This window comes from Alosa sapidissima, chromosome 8 (genome assembly GCF_018492685.1).
Source record: "Alosa sapidissima isolate fAloSap1 chromosome 8, fAloSap1.pri, whole genome shotgun sequence".
Classification (NCBI taxonomy): Eukaryota; Metazoa; Chordata; class Actinopteri; order Clupeiformes; family Clupeidae; genus Alosa; species Alosa sapidissima.
Genome location: NC_055964.1, coordinates 11,598,209 through 11,617,860, shown reverse-complemented (window position 1 = coordinate 11,617,860; position 19,652 = coordinate 11,598,209). Strand labels below are relative to the sequence as shown.

Here is a 19,652-nt window from a genome sequence, read left to right as displayed (position 1 = left end):
CTCTCATGCATGGCTTAACCTACCTTACATACTGTACCCTGGACCTTCTGTGGTCAACAGAAAGTTGCCGAGCTGGCAGAACGGACAGTGGGTGTGGGTGGGTGGGGGGGGGGGGGAATGGATGAGGGGGGGAATGATGACCCTGCCGTGCTCACTGAAGCACACAGTGTGAGATGTCTCCCTGCCACTTCAACCGGTGCTGCAGATGCAATGACACATGAAATGCATCACACCATGATCGGACATGAATGCTTTAAAAAGGCTAAGTTCTATGCAAACATTAGCTTGACTATCCAAGTCATGTAATTGCACTGAAACCTTCGCCCCAATACATTGCGGATGTCGAGGAATGATGAGGATGGATGATGCAGATATGGAGTGTGTAGGGGCTTCTGCTGCTGTCTGCTGACATTAAAAGTGAATTGTGTTGGTGTCCGCCCCCCTGGGGGTGTCCATTATTGGCTCTAAATATAGGTGATGAAGAGGAGGCTGTGGTGATGTTTGAAGGTCATGTTATCACATTGGGCGGTCAGTACGTTTTTTTTTGTTTTCAGAGAACAAGCTGAATTTGGTTCTGCCTTCTGTTTGCAGCGTTGAGCAAAATGTAATTTTGTTTTGTAAATAATATCTGCAGATATTATTAAACCTGTCAGGTTTGTTTTAGATGTCACATTCTGGCTGACATGTGGAAGGCTTTGTGACATTCAGTTTTACAGCTGGTCAATAATTCATCTGGTCCACATTAAATGTTAATACTTCATGGAGGCTCTGACCCTAGAGTACAGGGGCCTATGTTAAGAATACTTTCTCATCCCCATTTGCACCCTTCCTCTGTAAACAGGTTTTCTGGACATGGGCAAAAACTTTTCACTGCAGAGTAGAAGAGTTAATGTTGGAGCTTTTTGTTGTTTTTGATAGAAACCCTCTTATTCCCACTCATCAAGTTTCCATCATTAAGAGTATGTTATGGATGGTATGGTATGATATGGAAGGTACTATGGTATGGTATGGTTATATTATGGTATTGTATGGTGTGTTATGGTATGGTTATACTATGGTATGGTTATACTATGGTATTGTATGGTTTATGATCAGGTATAGTATAGTATGGTATGGTATGATATGGTATGGTATGGTTACTATGGTATATTATGGTATGGTGCGGTCCTTATGGTATGGTTAGAGTGTGGTATGGTTTTTGTATGATATTGTATGGTATGGTATTGTTACTATGGTATAGTATGGTATGGTGCGGTCATTATGGTATGGTTAGAGTATGGCATGGTATTGCTTTGTTAGAGCAGAATCCCTCCTCTGTGGTTTCCCCTTTGTCCTCTTTGGCCTCTGCACCATGAAACAGGAGGACAGACTCCAGGCAAAGAGCCGAGTGACAATCTCTTTCCTCGGACAAGTTCTGTCCTTGTGTGTGTGTGTGTGTGTGTGCAGCCGCAGCACATTTGGTTGCGGACATACCCGACCCTTTGTCAGCATGTGCTCACAACAAGCCAGGATCCATCAAATCTCAGATGACAAAAACACAGCCCAGAGTGGCCCCAGGTTTTGGTGCATTCACCACATCAGCTGCACAGGACTCACAAACAGTCCTTCTATTTAACCTGCTACTATAACATCAGGGCATTTTATGCTATGCCAATATGCCTCCTTGCTATATAATGTCCAGGGTTCTAAATTAACACCCGCCACCCGCCGGGTGTTAATAAAAACTTACTAGCCAGTTTGGCCGGTGATGCATGAGGCATTACATGCATGATACATAAGTTTTCGGTCATATATCCCCCCGGAGTAGGCCTACTTCCTACATTTTCCCATGACCACTGTGCCGTAATGCTACGTCGGCTGCACGCAGTTTGCAGTGAAACCAGCGCGAGAGACCATGGAAACGAACGGAGCGTCTACCAGAAAACACAAGGAATTAGAAGAGCGAACGGAGCCAGAGCAGGGAGCATAGACTGAAAGAGGAGGGAGTTAGCCAGTAAAGTAAAGTAAAAAGTACCTAACACATGTACATAACACAAATGCATAATGCATTACGAAATATTAACACAATTAATGCATTGTGTTTACCTATTTCCTTTGTGGGGGTCTGATGTCATGTAACGGAGGCCGCAAAACCTGAAGCAGCAAGATCGTTTATTTTATTGTCTATGGAGTTAGCTGAAGATGGAATGTGAGGAGCTTGTACTGTAGGCGAAAAATTTCAGTTTTAAAAAGGTAGCCGGATCAGTTATCACCACCACCACACGCATCACGCACTGTGCGTAGGGCACCAAGAGACAGAGGAGGGACCAACATTTAGCCAATAAATAGTAGCTGTACTGCAAACTGTTTTTCACTCTTGTTAGGGAAAGTATACAATGTCAACATGCACCAACAGCATGTTACATAAAGATGATACTTTTCGGGTCTTCTCTATAAAGATGCAACTTGAACATAGGCCCTATGCTACTCCATTTAATTGAGAACGCGTCTGAGTGTGCAGGAGAGTTAAGATAAGATTAAACTAAATGTGGCAGTGGTTGGGATAGACTTATGGGGGCGAGAATAGGAATGAAGCACTTGCTACATCACGTTGCTTCCAGGGAAATCCTCAAAAGGTCCAGAGGGGAGTTGTACTATGAAACAGCAGATTTATTGTAGATCAGTATCATAGAGAACACCATGTAGGAACATTGTTGGTTAAAGGGACAGCAGTCAACATTTTCGTGTTAATTAATCATCTTCGTAAGTCGGTATATGGTTAAATGACTCATTACGGGGCGAATAAAGGCTCTCTCGCCCACCCCTACTGCCTGTAGGAAGAATATCCCACTTGCAAGTTCGGTGTTTCCTATCCGCCGACCGAAGCAGGATCAGTTTACAGCACAGAGGCAGGCTAACAAAACGCTACAGATTGTTGCAAACGTGTGTATAATGGCAGAGCCAGCGAAGAAGCAGCGAAAACCCTTGACGGAAGATGCAAAGAAAAGGAAAAGAGTTTCAGACTGAGCGAGGAGGAGTTTTGTAGAGAAAAAGCATCAGACTTGCCTGGTGTCCCTTTAACATTATATTGCATTATATACATTATGTATTATACATGTTCTACATTATACAGTACATGACATTAGTGTAGTGCCCCTCTTATGGAGTCCATCCCTCTCAACACTCTTGTTGCCATGGCAGACTTAGCATCTCTAGAAAGAGGAGGCAGGATATGAGACTCAGATGGGATGTTTTTAATTATGTGTTCTTATCACCATGGGTATGTTTCCCTTGCAACTCTGCCTGACTGTGTTCACCTGCCCCCACCACACATGCACACACACATACACACACACACACACACAAACACACACACACACACACACACACACACACACACACACACAAACACACACACACACGCAGCCTTGAGGGGTGCCCTCCTAGGGCTCTGTGTTAGTGCAGGGGGATAAGGTGACTTAGCAGGACCTGAGGAAGTGAGGAAGGCAGGCAGCAGAGATGATCGGTGTGGGTGAGTGGGTGGGTGAGTGTGTGTGTGTGTGTGTGTGTGTGTGTGTGTGTGTGTGTGTGTGTGTGTGTGTGTATAGGGTGGGGGGGGGGGGGTTGCAAGGTGTGGTGTGTGTGTTTAGGGGACAAGGCATCCTATGTTGTGTGTAGGATTATATCAATGCTGTGGGCTATAGGCAGAGAATGAGAGACCTTTCACCAGCACACACAAACCATCCTGGCATGACGGTCCCCATTGCCCCCCGACCATGTGAACCCCCACGACTGCCCCTTAGCCACTGGTGAGTGTGGCGCAGATGGAGACTGTTGGGGGCAAATTAGTCCCCGTCACCCCATCTGCACCACACCCCACCCCACCCCACCACCCACCACCATCATAATGCTCTTTAGGGATTACTGCCCGGTAGAGGAAGTCATCAGGTCGATAGGCTTGAAGAGCTCTGGGCTATCTCTCGTGCCAAGAGACATGCAACACACACACACACACACAAGCACACAGACAGTCAGACACTCCAGGATATACACTCACAGGTATCGTCACAGCATGAGATGGGCTACCTTAATGGGATCATTTTCTCCAAAGCTGGATGGAAATAAGCTGGGGGGGGGGTCAGGGACACTAGTTTAAAGCTCTACTAATTATGAGTCATGGTAAAAATAAAGCATGTGGTAAGACTGCATCATGATTTCAAATGAGTCGTGTGTGTGTGTGTGTGTTTGTGTGTTGTTTTAGATAACAGCTCAGGACTAGTGCCGGAAACAATGGATGGAAACGATCTGTTTTTCTACAACATCACCGACATGGTAGGTGTCCTAGCCCACAAAAATCACGTGATAAAACAGATAAGAACTTTTTTTATGCCTGTGAAACCTTTAACTGTGAATTAATTTTGAAGACAGCCCTCTTGTTCAGCTAGGCGCGCCGTATCAGTTCGGTACTCAAACAGAACAACGTTGCTGCCCTTTTTGTCAGTGAAACATTAGTCTCCCGCGCACAGGTTGTTTTGTCTGAGGCCCATCCCTGTTCCCTTGCCCTCTGGGCACCACCACTAAAACCCCAGCGATGCCAGGGGTTTGTCCACAGAAAATAACGCACCGAGCCGACTGACTAGAAAAAGGTCACCGCAACAATGGGCCCATTCATCTTCAGCCTTGTCCCATCTTCAGTTCAGGTTCGCTGAAACGTAATGCCCAAACACAATCCCATGCCAGCGTCTTGGCCATTTTTCCTGAAAAGAAGTGCGGGTGCTGCCTGGAGTCCAGCGTGGTAGATGGGTCGGAGTTCACTGCTGTGGCTCAGAATGTGAACAAATGATCAATAAAGAGGGCATCTGCAGCATTAAGTGTCTGAAATTGACCGATTAAAGGTATAGTTCCTTAAATCAGCACTAAAGAAGATTTGCTCTCAGGGGCCCCCTACAGTTGAGAAGCGCAATGATAAATGAACTCATTACTGTAATATAATAAGTGTGTCTTTATAACTCAGATACAATATAGAGGGAATGCACAGACATCAGTCTGTAAAAAGAGAGCTCTGAATTCTTGTAAGTAGCCAATCTACAGTAGTTGTACTCTACAGTCTATAGCATAGCAGCTCTTTTCTAATTCGATTTCCTTGTGGGGCGGGAGAGGCAGCAACTTATATTACAAATGATATGAAGTGTGGCAGAAGTGCAGTTGGCCCTATTAAGAGTTTATGTGCCATCAAAATGATTTTGGAAATGTTATTTTAAGGTAAAAAACCTTTTTAGGGCTGCTTTAAGCCCCTTAAATGTTCACATCATTTAATTGGATCTGATGCTCAGACAGGCTGTCTGCTGTTTTTGATATTGTATTTACTCCACAATTATGGAGTGTGGACTGCAGGATGTTTGTCACTGAACGTGTGTGTGTGTGTGTGTGTGTGTGTGTGTGCGTGCGTGCATGTGTTTTGTGCGTGCATGAATGCGTCCCTCTCTCCCCTAGCCCATGAACGCCACGTGGTCATCCCTGACGCGCTCCCAGTGTCTAGAGTACAAGGGTGAGCTGGTGGGCAAGGCGTGCCAATTTGTGCCGGACATCACACTCATGTCCTTCATCCTCTTCTTCGGCACCTACACCTGCTCCATGGGGCTCAAGAAATTCAAGTTCAGCCCCTTCTTCCCCACCACGGTGAGTCCCGGCCTTGAGCCTCGCTGGTTCATCAGTTAAATAGTTTTAAGAGTCAAACTTCATTGTCTTGTAGGGGTTAGTGTGCTATGAGTCCCGATGGCTTTTTGGATAAATAGTTCAAGAGTCAAGCTTCGTTACCATGTATAGTTGTTTACATTAAGTTCATTAATTAAGTACATTAATTAAAGATCAACTACACACACAGAATGTATATGTCTACTTTACCCATCCATCTAATCACAACATGCTATTTAGACTTCAATGTTGTAAGTACCATACACATTTGCCAATGACCTAAATGCCCCCGTCAGGTGAGGAAGCTGATTAGTGACTTTGCCATCATCCTGGCCATCCTGATCTTCTGTGGTGTGGACGCACTGGTGGGAGTAGGCACGCCCAAGCTCATTGTGCCTACTGAATTCAAGGTAAGCCTCCATCCTCCAGCAGCCCCCCCCACCCCCCCCCCCCCCCCACACACACACACACACCCCAACCCTGCATTTACATAGTTGATTCCTCTTCCATTTTGGTTTGAAAGTCTACTTGATTCACTACTCTCAATGTTTCATGAACTCATCAATAATAGAGAACTGTGGCTGCAATTTTCTGAGGCCACTCTCCAGTAGCCTGTGTATTTCACAAGCCATAGTTTTGGTAGTTGGACATTGGCAGTGAGCATTGGTCAAATTGGACACTGACATATTATTGCTACGGTATGTGCTGATTATTTATCAGAGTTCTAACTCCGTCTCACATTTTGATTGGTCAATCTATTCATGTTTTTGCATGATGTGATTTAGGAGACACTTTTACAATAGTTAAACATAAGAGAACTTTCAGAACCGTAGATATTGCTTATCTCTATAGGATGTGTATGCAACAGTACCGTCTCTCGATTAGTTAGGATGTGTCTTTCTGTGTGTCCATTAATGGGAGTGTGTGTGTGTGTGTGTGTGTAAGTATGTGTGTGTGCGTGTGTGTGTGTATCTGTTTGTGTGTGTGTGTGCACATGCGCGTGTGTGTGTATGTATGTGTGCGCGTGCATGTGTGTGTGTCTGTGTGTTTGTGTGGGTGTGTTTGTGTGTGTGTGTGTGTGTGTGCGTGTGTGTGTGTATCTGTTTGTGTGTGTGTGTGTGTGTGTGCACATGCGCGCGTGTGTGTATGTATGTGTGTGTGTGTGTGTGTGTGTGGGTGTGTTTGTGTGTGTGTGTTTGTGTGTGTGTGTGTGTGGGTGTGTTTGTGTGTGTGTGTGTGTGTGTGTGTGTGTGTGTGTGGGTGTGTTTGTGCGTGTGTGTGTGTGTGTGTGTGTGTGTGTGTGTGTGTGTGTGTGTGTGTGTGTGTGTGTGTGGGTGTGTTTGTGTGTGTGTGTGTGTGTGTGCACATGCGCGCGTGTGTGTATGTATGTGTGTGTGTGTGGGTGTGTTTGTGTTTGTGTGTGTGTGTGTGTGTGTGTGTGTGTGTGTGTGTGTTTGCACAAGCTCTTCCTCTTCCCACTGTTTAATCCCTCCCCCCCTTCTCTTTCACTCTGCCAATCCTCCCCCTGCAGCCCACGAGTCCCAACCGTGGCTGGTTCGTGCCTCCATTCGGGGGCAACCCCTGGTGGGTGTACCTGGCGTCGGCTCTACCTGCCCTTCTCGTTACCATCCTCCTCTTCATGGACCAGCAGATCACCGCCGTCATCGTCAACCGCAAGGAGCATAAGCTGAAGGTGGGCATCGCAACGCATCGCACTGCATCGCACCGCACCGCAAGGCAGGCAGAGAGGGGATAAATGGGGTAGGAAGAGGTGGTGCCGTGTGTGTGTAGTATGGTGCTGCCAGCGTGGGGCTGGCACAGCGCTTGGCACTGATGCCCCGGATGCTTTAGCGATGCTCTGTTAGAAGCACTCAGGGGGCACAGGAAAGACACGACGGCCTGCGGGGAGAGGGCTGCACTCTCCTCACCAGGCGAAATGGATATTTATAGACAGTCTGTGTCCCAGAGAAGAGAGAGAGAGAGAGGGAGATAGAGAGGGGCGGGGGGGAGAGAGGGAGAGACAGAGAGAGAGAGGGAGGGAGGGGGAAAAAAGGGGCTATTTACCTCACAGCCAGCAGGAAGTGACTAAAGCTGCCGGCTTAAAAACAGAAATAGCTTTTCATTGTATCACACTGTGTTTTATTACATCACATGGGTGAAAGTCATGGACTGCTGGCTGTGATGAAACAGCGTGTTGAACAGTAGGATGACTGAGTCACATTTTATGGTTTCAGCACTTTTTTTTTTTTTGATGTCATGAGAAATAGAGCATATCAATTCGCACGTCCATTTTAAGATGTCAGTAACACACTAACACCAGCAGCAGCAGTGGAGCAGAGAACTGACGAGAGGAAGTGCACACGGTCAGGAAGAAGTTTAAGATGTCACAGCCACCGCAAATATGTGCTCACTCTCCCCCTCCTCTTGGCCATTCAGTTTTTCCAATGCCATGGTCATGAGGAATACGTCCCAATAAATCTGGCTTTAGGGCGCCTTCAGGAGACTCATCCGCCCATGTGCTTTAGCTATTTCTCTTGATGTGGTCCTAGTATCAATGGGCCGTGTAGGGAAAACACAATGAGCTCGCACAGACAGGCGAGACAGAACTGACCCTGTCACTGTCCCTCAGGGATGAAAGGCTAAGAATAATCTTGGACAATGGCAGTGTCTGTAGACCTAAATAACATCCAGTCGGTCAATCAGCACACAGAAAACACATAGAAATCTTGTTTTAGATTAGATTTATTTGAGTTATGAGATATGTGTCAAGACAGATTACCTATATTGGTAATACTGCTTACTACAATCATTTATCCACCAGATACCTTCAGTATGAATTAATTATTATTATTAATAGAGAAAGGGTTATAAGGCAGTCATATGGCATAACGTCTTATAAATTAAGTACAGTACATGCATAACAACATTACATCCGAGAGAAATCTTGTTTTAGATTTTTATTTGAGTTAAAAATAAAGACAGATAACCTACATTTACTTATTTACTTAGTACAATCATATATCCACCAGATACTTTCAGTATGAATTAATTATTATTATTAATAGAGAATGGCATAATGTCTTATAAATGAAGTACATGCATAACAACATGACTTCCAAGATGGAAAGTATAGTATACTTTATATAATAAGCTATAACACACAAGCATTGTAATGTATCTTAGGTGTTCATGAATGTAAATCGTGAATGTAAAATAAACCTATATGAGTGCACTTTTAATGCATGCTGGCTTCTTCAAGCCTTTCACATGCAGTTAATCATCTGAGCATGTTATGTAATTTAATACAAATCTGTTATGAATGTCTGTAAAAGTGATGTTCCACTCAAACATAGACCTCCTTCCTCTGTACAGAAAGGAGCGGGCTATCACCTGGACCTGTTCTGGGTGGCCGTACTCATGATAGTGTGCTCCTTCATGGGTCTGCCCTGGTACGTGGCTGCCACTGTTATCTCCATCGCCCACATCGACAGCTTGAAGATGGAGACGGAGACCTCGGCCCCTGGAGAGCAGCCCAAGTTCCTGGGAGTCAGGTAATGGAGTGGTAGCGTGGTAGCTCGGTTCACAGGCCCACTCATCGTACAGCGAAAAAGCTGACTGAGCAGGCTACTGATGTAGGGCCCAACAACAAAAAAAAAACCTCTCATACAGCTCACATATGCTAGTCTCTTCCAGCATAGCATTGGCACAAATGCCCCATTCGAAGGAGGGCTTCATGCTGTATATTTTTTCTTCCATATCAAAACATGGGTATGTGCCCCAGTATTTTGCCGGTGGTTGGCCGTGCCGTGTGTAGATGGCACACTGGGAGGTTTGTGCTCCAAACACGGCTTGTTTGGTTAGCAGCAGGTGGCCCCGTATTGATGCAGCTGTAAGCTGGATCAACACAAATATTCGGAGCGCTGGCAGTTTTCTCAAAACTCCTTTCGGCCCTCACACATAGTGATGGGGCCACATGGCTGAGATGTTAGAGGAGAAACGCAAATCCACTAATCATGTGTAGGCCTACTGCATTGAAGCTCCTGGCTGGTTTACTGGAAAGTGCTCACTATGCATCTGTGTGTGAAACTGCGAAGTCTACAAAGTGTTTGTTTTTGTGTAATAGGGAGCAGCGTGTCACCGGCGTGTGTGTCTTCATCCTCACTGGCCTCTCCGTTTTGATGTCCCCTATCCTCAAGGTAATGACCGCTTCAGTCTGCTCTCATGCTAGTTTGTCTTTCAGATATAAACTGAAACAGTAACTTGCGAATCTGTTACATTCAGGCAAATGTTGCTCCTCTCATGTCACATCAGAGATTTTTTTTATATTTATAAATAGTTATAATAGGTATCTACTTTTTTAATTTGAAGGAGACTTGTTTGGGAGTTGTTGTTCATGGCTGCTTTGTTCTTTGTCGGTGGCCTGCAGTTCATCCCCATGCCTGTGCTGTACGGAGTCTTCCTCTACATGGGTGTGGCTTCTCTCAACGGAGTACAGGTGGGTCTTTTGTTTCCGACGAACCGTCACCCCACACACGTGCGCACGCGCACACGCACACACACACACACACACACACACACACACACACACACACACACGCACACACACAGGCATCACCCTGCTCTCTGGTTACGGCAAGAGAACAAGGACTCGGCGTTCTGTCCCCAAACACTCCCTCTTCCCTACAAATCTGCTTGCCTGTGGGAAAAAGCAGTGAGGATAGTGATGGAAAAAAAGAGAAAGGAAAATACCTTTCTCAGTGAAGACACTCGACACCAACTGATTCTCCACCTGGTCAAATCCTCTTGTTGTTGTCTTACAGCTTTGATCTGATTCCAGATCAGCTCAAAGAAGCTTTGACGGCCCATAAAGCTTTTCCACCTGGGGTGTGGCCAGGCTGTGGTCATCCGTCTTTAGCAAACTGTTTGTGACCAGGAACAGTGAAAATATGATATCTGAAACTTGTCCTTTGATAAGTTCCTTTGACAACAGAAATGCAAATCAGTACTTTATCAACCACAAGTTTCAGGAAAAGGAGAAAAGAAAGTAAACAGGCTATGCAGATGTCTCAAATGCCACATTTGAATATACAGTCCATCCTCGGAAACGTTCAACTGCTGTGTTTGGAGAAGCCATTCTCTATAAAATATCACAACCCTTGGCCCCGGCCGGGTTCGATTCCCGCCCCGTGGTCCTTTCCGGATACCTCCCTGACTCTCTCCCACTCGCTTCCTGTCGTTTTCCACTGTCCTATCGCATTAAAGGCATAAAAGCCCAAGAAAATATACTTTTAAAAAAAAATAAATAAAATAATATGACAACCTATGTTTCTGAAGTCCTGTCTTCTGTCCGTGTTGTTGTTTAGTTCATGGACCGTCTGAAGCTGCTCCTCATGCCAGCCAAACACCAGCCGGACCTTGTCTACCTGCGTCACGTGCCGCTGCGCAAGGTCCACCTCTTTACCTTCCTCCAGGTGCTCTGCCTGGCTGCCCTCTGGATCCTTAAGTCCACTGTGGCAGCCATCATCTTCCCCGTCATGGTAAGTTGTTACATGGCAGTCAGCTAAGGTTGCATGTAGTGGCTTTTTTTGTGATTTTGATATTGTTTGTTTGCGTGTACATTTGTAAGCCTGTTGAGTTATTCATCTAAACCCCCACACAGTATCCAGATGCCAGATACGTACTTTTAACATACAATAATAAGTCTGCTGGGCTTTCCGCATGATCTTGTACTTATCATCCACATCTTGAAATATATTCATACTGTACGTACTGCCAGGAAAGAATGCTGTGTAGATCAATTAATTTTACTGGTCAGCAGTACTCTAGACCAGTGGTTCTCAACCTTTTTTCAGTGATGTACCCCCTGTGAAATATTTTTTCAGCCAAGTACCCCCTAACCAGCGCAAAGCATTTTTAGTTGAGAAATAAAAGACTTAAAACAGAGCAATAAAACATATTCTTCAAGATACAGCCGGAATTTTGCCGGCTCTGGTTTGGCCTTCTTTGCCACTTGTCCCTCCGTGTTTTCACAAGAATTACAGCTACGCTTCAACCACGACTCCATTTTATGAACTTATATTTTACTGAAATATTTATTAAATAATTGTTTTTAAAGTATTTTTTTACATTGCATGGATTCTACTTTTAAATATATGTATATTTTAAAATCTCACGTACCCCCTTGAGTGCCTTCACGTACCCCCAGGGGTACGCGTACCCCCATATGAGAACCACTGCTCTAGACTGTAGCCATGGCTAAACAGATCATGCTGAGATTATGTGTAAGGGTGCCTGTCATGTCTACCTCCAGATTCTGGCCCTAGTCGCTGTGAGGAAAGCCATGGACTATCTTTTCTTACAACATGAACTCAGCTTCCTGGACGACGTCATACCTGAGAAAGACAAGAAGAAGAAGGAGGACGAGAAGAGGAAGAAGAAGAAAAAGAGGGGAAGCATAGACAGTGATGTTGAGGATGTAAGTTCATCTAAAACAAATATTTCCTTCATTTTTCTGGCATGTTGAAGCCTATTGAACCATATTAGTTTGCTGAAATTTCCTGAACAGGATCAAGAGGTTATATTGTTGATGAAAGGATCACGTGAATTTACAGTATGTACAGATAGGCATATAGATGCTGTAGATTTTGTATTGATCCTGAATCAATGCTGAAGGATCCATGCTGTTGGAATGTAGGATTCTGTTTTGTCCCCTTAAAATTCCTCTACTCAGGATATAACATGGTTGTAATTAAGGTGCCATCATGACAGTGAAATGCTGCCTCTGGCTTTACCTGGCACTAGCAGTCACACACTCTGTGATTGTGTCATTCCAGGGCCTCTCTCTCTCTATCTTTTCATCTGGTTGTTTCTCATTATTTAGCAGCTCTCCTCAGCAGAGTTCAGGGAGAGGGAGAGAGAGCGCTGCGATCAGCATTACCCAGCATAACTGTCACACTGAATCAGGAGTCACATTAAGTCAGAAAAAATAACAGTCCTAAAAGTTTTCCCTGGTACTTAATACTTACCCATAGTTCCAAAACAGCAGACTGTATCAATGTAATAACCAATCAGTCTCACATTGGAGCTAGTGCCAATCATCATTTAATATACCTAATATACCTAATTACCTAATTTTTATATTTTATATTGTTTTTATATACATATAATTTATTACAAACATTATATACATATTATATTATCTTTTATTTTATCATCAAAGCGACCTTAGATCTTATGACCATGTTTTCCTCTTGTGCAGTCTGACTACCCCTTCAATGAGAATGTCCCCAGCATTAAAATCCCAATGGACATGATGGAGCAGGAACCCTTCTTAGGTGATAAAGACAGTGAGTAGACAGACCCGGCCGGCACCGCTCTCAGTGGGCTCGCGTGTCCCTCCTCTGTCATCTTCCTGGGTCTGGCGGCGCTGCCTCTGGGACATTTGGAATGCAAACTGTCTGTCTGCTCGCTTCTGTTTTTCAGCTGGCTCTGTTCTCTCAGCATGGCACTAACTGACCTCTCTCTCTCTCTCCCTCACTCACTCAATCACTCTCTCTCTCCTTTTTAAGTTTGTGATGAGTGGATGACGGAGTGATGGAGCACTTTTGTTCATTTGTTTTTCCTCTTTATTTTTGGCATCTACTCTTATCTTGCTTGGCTGGTTTCTGCATCCCTTAACTCTAACATTTTTTTTCTCTCTCTCCATTTCCATGTCTGAGACGAATGTCTCAACATCATCTTAGCTTTTATGGGCTTCGTCTGTGTCTGTGGTCCAGACTGTAATGGATCACTGTTGATGCTTCTGTCTTTTGAAGTAACATGCATGTAATATGTTACAGTAAGCATTAAATGCTTGTTAGAAAATTAAAATAGAACTGTTAGATACCATACTTCTATCTAACAGAAAGTAAAATTGAAACATCTGCCTGCAGTTGTTAATAATTGATTACTTATCATTTATGCAAATGTAATCACAGCCAGTTCTCTCTTTGCTTTGTACATATTAGCACATCAACTGAGAATTAATAAGGTGCACTTAGGATAGTCAAATAACCACTATTCTATACAATTAATTTTTATATTTTTCTATTCTATTTTTGTAAATAATATTTCATTATTATTGTGCACTTAATCATATTATTTGACATTATTTGGTGCTATAAATTGATAGATCTTGTTAATTCTCTGTTGACATGCCCAGGCAGTGGCATAAGCCACTGTCTTTTAATGTGCATTTAATGAGCATGTTGCTGAAGCTGATCTTCATTTGGGATGTGAGTGTTGTGAGTGTGGGGCTACAGGTGTGCTCATGTGTGGGATAATCTGAGGTCCTGTGTCTGCTTCTGTTCCACAGGAGAAAAGTCCACTTCATTCCTTGATCGGCACACCTCCTGCTGAGAGGAAATACTACTACCAGGCCAACTCAATGTCAAGGTATTGCCAAAAAAATGGCCGTTGTGTTCCCACTCCCAGCACATACAGCCACTTCCAGTTATAACAAACATTCCTACACAGCAAACTACAGCCTGCTATATACAATCCCTGCACAGATGGATGAGTGTCTCGTCAAACAGCACAGAGAGATAGAGAAATGATATTGGACAAAGGCCCAGCGGTAAGATCATTTAGGTGATGCAAGTGGAGGGGTAGTGAATGAATCAAAATGATTACATCAAAAGGTTCCCCAGATATGGAATGTTCCCTTTGAAGCTCTTTTTCATCTGGTAATTGTCCTATGTTGTGTTCATCAGACATCTGTAATCTTACCTTGAGGGATCAAAGGACAGAAAGAGACCAACGTGTACAGGAAGGCGTTGACTATTTCTGAGCCATCCCCAGAGTAGTGCTTGGACAGAAGGCCATAGTCTCTCACTCAAACTGCTTTGAACATTAATGTCCCTATTTCAGTCTGTTACAAGAAGTCTTCTGGAGAAAATCAGTGTTGAATTATTTTCAAAACCAACGAAAAGGTGGCTTATTAACAACTGTTATTTAAGGATCATACCTTCTGACATTACAAATACTTGGTTTTGCTGCAGAATCGTATCATAAAACAGTTTCCATAATGTCATTTGGTAGAAAAATCTCCTTTTTCCTTACATACAAGATACTTATATTGAAATGACACATGCCTAGTTCCGTTGAATAAACTGTAAATGGATAGTACAGAGCTTTTAGACAGGGCTCTTTGCAGAAATGTGTCTTTTGTTTCTAACGTCTTATTTTGTTTCTCTGCTCCGCAGTCCTGAAAGACTTCCATTAAATGTGCCTCAAATTAGAATAGACATGGACCCTGATGACAACGGATACTTCTGGAAAAGCAGGGGCTCTGAGACGTCCCTTTAGCCCCTGCCCCCCTGCCCCCCTACCCCCATGCCATCATGGAGACACCCCTGTGTGTGACACTATGGATGACGACGGACTCTTTGAGAAAATCAGGGGCTCGGAGATGTCCCTTTAGCCCCACAACATCTACTCCTGCCGTTGTGTAGATACACCCATGCCGATCACCAGTGGACCAAACCTCGCTGACTACCTTTCAGTGAAAACAACAAATGAACTTGGAATGATATACACTGATGGAATAATGATGTGCGTGTGTGTGTGTGTGTGTGTGTGTGTGTGTGTGTGTGTGTGTGTGTGTGTGTGTGAGAGAGAGAGAGAGAAAACTTGTCTTTACATCTCAGATGTATGTAACTCCTAACTACTATGCAAATCCAGCTTGCTCATTTCTGCTGTTTTCTAGAGATGACCTGAGTCCCTATGATGCTCACAACACGGTCCAATTCTTCACCTTTTTATAATGTTTTTCATCATGACTTGTCAATCCAATATCTTCTTTTCAATTCCTCTCCCCTCATTTTTATATGAGGAACTACTGTAATTATGTCTTTTCCTATTGGAGGAAAAATAATATCTATACATATATAAATATACATATTGTAGCTCTACCTCTTATTTTAGGTGGCAGGCATTCTGTAAAGAAAATAATTAATTATAAATGTTTTCTTTTGATATTTACAAAAGCATGGGATGGTAATAATGTTAATATTCTATATGTATACTGTAGAGCACCTCTGGAACAGTGGAGGAGGTTTGACTGAGTAATGAACAAATTCCTGTGACAGAAATGGTAATGTGCTTTTAACAGATCAATTAATATTTTAAATGAAATGTATGGCATTGCTGCTGGTTTCATATCTCTTACCAATGCCTCACAAGTGGAATATATTGTAACAGGTGATTTGTCCCTTAACAAGGAAAGGTCCTGATGTTTCTTAGGTAATTTCTGAGGGGTAATTATATATTTAAAGGATTTGGCTGTGGAGATTTGTCATTTAAATATGATACATTTTGCACAAAAGTGACATTTATTCCCATTTGTGTCTCTTGATTATTGCAAACATGCTGTAGGCCATATGCACACTTGACTTCTGTAGACGATAAAGTGAACAATGTCATGTTTACTCACAATACTAGAACTGCTTGTACTGCACAAACAATGATGTACCTAAGTGGCTTAAATGAACACAAACTGCAAGAACACCGAGTTGTTCCGTGGCATAACTCAAACGTCTCACAACATTGTGCATTAATAGAATGGGACAGCGACCCGTAGGAAAAATAATAATAATGGTGTAGATTTTCAGGTTCTTGTTTTTTCATGCTGTTAAGCACTTGCAAAAGACTCGTTTGAAAGAATATCCCTTTTTTTACAAAACGAAAACAAAATGAAAACATGTTTTTTAGTTTGACATCAGCCACAAGAGCAAGTTTTAAGTGAAGAACAAGGCACTGAGGAGAGGTGTGCATGTGTTAAGCCAGATGGCCTGAAGTTTTTGAGCCTTGAGTTTTATTTTGTCCTGTGCGTCCATCTTGGTCATTCAAATGTCTTTTTTCCCATGACTTCAATATTTTCTTGATCTTTTTTTCTGACGTTCAAAAATCAGTAGTTCTGTACAAATGTTGTTATAATAGCTGATGTATTTTTTTTTCAAAATCAACTTTTAACCTTGTAAGTATATGAATGAATTTTTAACTTATATTTGGGGTATATTCTTGGGGATAGCTGATTTAATCAAGATATCTACAGCATTAATGCATGGAAGATAAATTCTAGCATATTTAACCATGACAGTATTAATTCTAGTGTGTTTAAAACATTTTAATCACATCTTGTGACTTTATAGAACAAACACACAGTGGTGATTATTCTAGAATTTATATTTTTCAAATGAAATGAATATTAAAAAATAAACAGAATTTATTCAATGTCTACTTCATTAGTCTCTCCAAATCATTGAGTGTGTTTGAATGTGTGTGCACTGACTCTCCCTCTCTTTCTCTCTCTCTCTGTGTTTGTTTGTGTGTGTGTGTGTGTGAGAGAGAGAGAGAGAGAGGGATAAAGATAAAGTACTATATCTGTGTGAAGGAGAGATCGAGTGTGTGTGTGTGTTTGTGGGGATGAGTGTGTGGGTAGGTGGGTTGTGTTTATGCATACTGTGACACAGATGTCCATGGTATGCATAACACTGACCTAACAAATGGGTCTGGGAGTGACATGCTGTATTGTATGAACTCTGAATATGGAGCAGCAGATTTTCCAATGGCAGTACTTACTGTATTGATTTAACACATATCACATGTGATTTCTTTATTTGAATGCTTGTACTTGTATACACATAAGCATACTGTGCAAAGAGGAAGGGGCACACAGCTAGAAAGATTGTCTTTCATATTAACATAGTATGCTTTATGCATGCATGCATGTACTATACTGTTTTTACATTTAATAATGAAATGTGTAATTAAGTCATTACAGTGAGTATATTATTTGACTCATGCAACAACCATTCTCTGCATGCATGCAACTGACAGGATTTGATTGTTTTAATTTAGTCATTTGAAGTGCTAACTATAAATCAGGGTGTTGGCATTCATGATAGAGTCCGGCACTGTTTCATTTTCGACGCTGAACATTTTTTTTTTTTTAGGGTGATTTTCCAAAGGTCCACAACCATCCACGTTTTGTCTATTGTCTTAGTCTGTTGACAGGTGCTAACATAAAACATTTGAATATAATGTAACTGATGTGATACAGAGCTACAGTATGTGTTTAAGACTGTTGTGACATTAACATGAAAAAAGCTGGAAAGGGATGAGGGTTTCCATATCAGAGGCAAACTAGAAAAGCATTTCCTGAAGGAAATACAGTGCATGAAAATGCAAAAAATATGATGTAAAATATCATACAGAGTAAAAACAAATATTTCAGATATAGTTGCAATAGTGTTGCTAGGGTACATATGTTGGTTGTTATGCCAAATTAAGTGGTTGCTATGCTGGTTGCTTACTGTAGGTAATCCTGTTGGTTGCTATGGTGGTTGCTAGGTTGAAGTTATGGTGGTTGTTAGGCTGTTGCTAGGGTATTTGACATGGTTGCTAGGCTGTTGCTAGGGTCCTTGAGGTGGTTCCTAGGCTGTTGCTAGGGTAGTAATGGTGGTTGCTATGCTGTTGCTAGGTTAGTTGTGGTGGTTGGTATGCTGGTTGCTAGATTAAACTCATTGGTTGTTATATTGGTTGCTAGGTTGTAACTGTGGAAGTGGTTGCTAGGCTGTTGCTAGGCTATTTGACATGGTTGCTAGGCTGTTGCTATGGTACTTGAGGTGGTTGCAAGGCTGTTGCTAGGTTAGTTGTGGTGGTTGCTATGCTGGTTGCTAGGTTAAACTCCTTGGTTGCTATGTTGTTTGCTAGGTTGTAACTGTGGAAGTGGTTGCTATGCTGTTGCTAGGGTGTTTGACATGGTTCTTGGGCTGTTGCTAGGTTATTTGAGGTGGTTGCTAGGCTGTTGCTAGGTTAGTTGTGGTGGTTGCTATGCTGGTTGCTAGGTTAAACTCATTGTAACTGTGGAAGTGGTTGCTTGGTTGCTAGGCTGTTGCTAGGGTACTTGAGGTGGTTGCTATAGAGCATCACAGTCCCACCCACAGGAGTTTCCGGAAGTAAGAATTCAATGCAATTTCTCCATTGACAATTCGGGTATAAGCCATAAAAACTTAACTGCACATGGTAGACTCAAAACCAGCTACGGCTGTACTAAGCGATTGTTTATGCTCATATAGACGCCAAAAGTTGGGGCACTAACCTCGTTTTGAGATAAATGTCTTTTATTCGCGATGTCTTGGATAAGTACTTCATTACCCACAATCCTGAACAATCCCACAATCCCACAGTGATGCCCTTTGATTGGTGGAAAGGCCGTTAAGGTCATATCAAAGCCCGTCTACGGAGAGCCTTGCCACTCCGTATTAAGTCCTATTGTACCGAATTTTGGATGCAGTTCCACCAGAGTTCCACTGGGGGCGATCGCCATGAGTGCAGAATGAATGGGAGTCAATGGAGCTAGACGGCTAAATTTGTCTCTTTCACCTGATTGTCGTTGACAAATCTCAGATTTGATTGTAGTTTGTATAACTTCAACATGGGTTATAGGTCAAAAGTTGAATGAACGAGTACTTATGTCCTTTTGATTTCTTACAGGTTGGGTCGTTGTTGCACATAACACGCTAGCATTGTGCTAATGAATGACGTCATTGACACATTTGAAAGGCTTTTTAGAACAATTAAGTGACTTTAAAAAATATAATACTCAACCAAGTGTATTTTCTTTGCCTCCCCTTTCGAATACAATACTCAAATTACTTGAAAAAAAATTATATCCTGAGAAAAGTGGATTTTGAGGGGTACAGCTCCATAGACTTCCATGCATTCTGCACTCGTGGACGAGCGCCCTCATGTGGAACCACAGAAGGAACTGCAACCAGTTCAGAAACCGGAAGTTTTCCGAGAGTGGCAGTTCTCCCCTTATTAGACATTCTCTGGTCATAGTTTGAAACTTTATCAGCGAAAATTATTGACAAAGATGGCGGAGTCTTTTACTGCCTTTGGCGAAAATCTTAATGTGAATAAAAACTAGGGATGGG

At 42.7% G+C, this 19,652-nt stretch overlaps 1 protein-coding gene across 3 annotated transcripts in view; it reads left to right on the top strand.

The window, feature by feature from the left end:
* Positions 1 to 15,365, top strand: part of slc4a4a (solute carrier family 4 member 4a) — a 58,927-nt gene extending 43,562 nt beyond the window's left edge. For all 3 annotated transcript variants that reach the window (XM_042100929.1, XM_042100928.1, XM_042100927.1), the window contains 12 exons: positions 4,241 to 4,311; positions 5,473 to 5,658; positions 5,970 to 6,083; positions 7,205 to 7,366; positions 9,046 to 9,224; positions 9,797 to 9,869; positions 10,100 to 10,168; positions 11,037 to 11,210; positions 11,984 to 12,148; positions 12,932 to 13,019; positions 14,027 to 14,106; positions 14,916 to 15,365. In XM_042100929.1, the coding sequence (XP_041956863.1) occupies positions 4,241 to 4,311; positions 5,473 to 5,658; positions 5,970 to 6,083; positions 7,205 to 7,366; positions 9,046 to 9,224; positions 9,797 to 9,869; positions 10,100 to 10,168; positions 11,037 to 11,210; positions 11,984 to 12,148; positions 12,932 to 13,019; positions 14,027 to 14,070 (1,325 nt within the window). In that variant the 3' untranslated portion in view covers positions 14,071 to 14,106; positions 14,916 to 15,365. The remainder of the gene's footprint in view (positions 1 to 4,240; positions 4,312 to 5,472; positions 5,659 to 5,969; positions 6,084 to 7,204; positions 7,367 to 9,045; positions 9,225 to 9,796; positions 9,870 to 10,099; positions 10,169 to 11,036; positions 11,211 to 11,983; positions 12,149 to 12,931; positions 13,020 to 14,026; positions 14,107 to 14,915) is intronic.
* Positions 15,366 to 19,652: the final 4,287 nt, after the last annotated feature.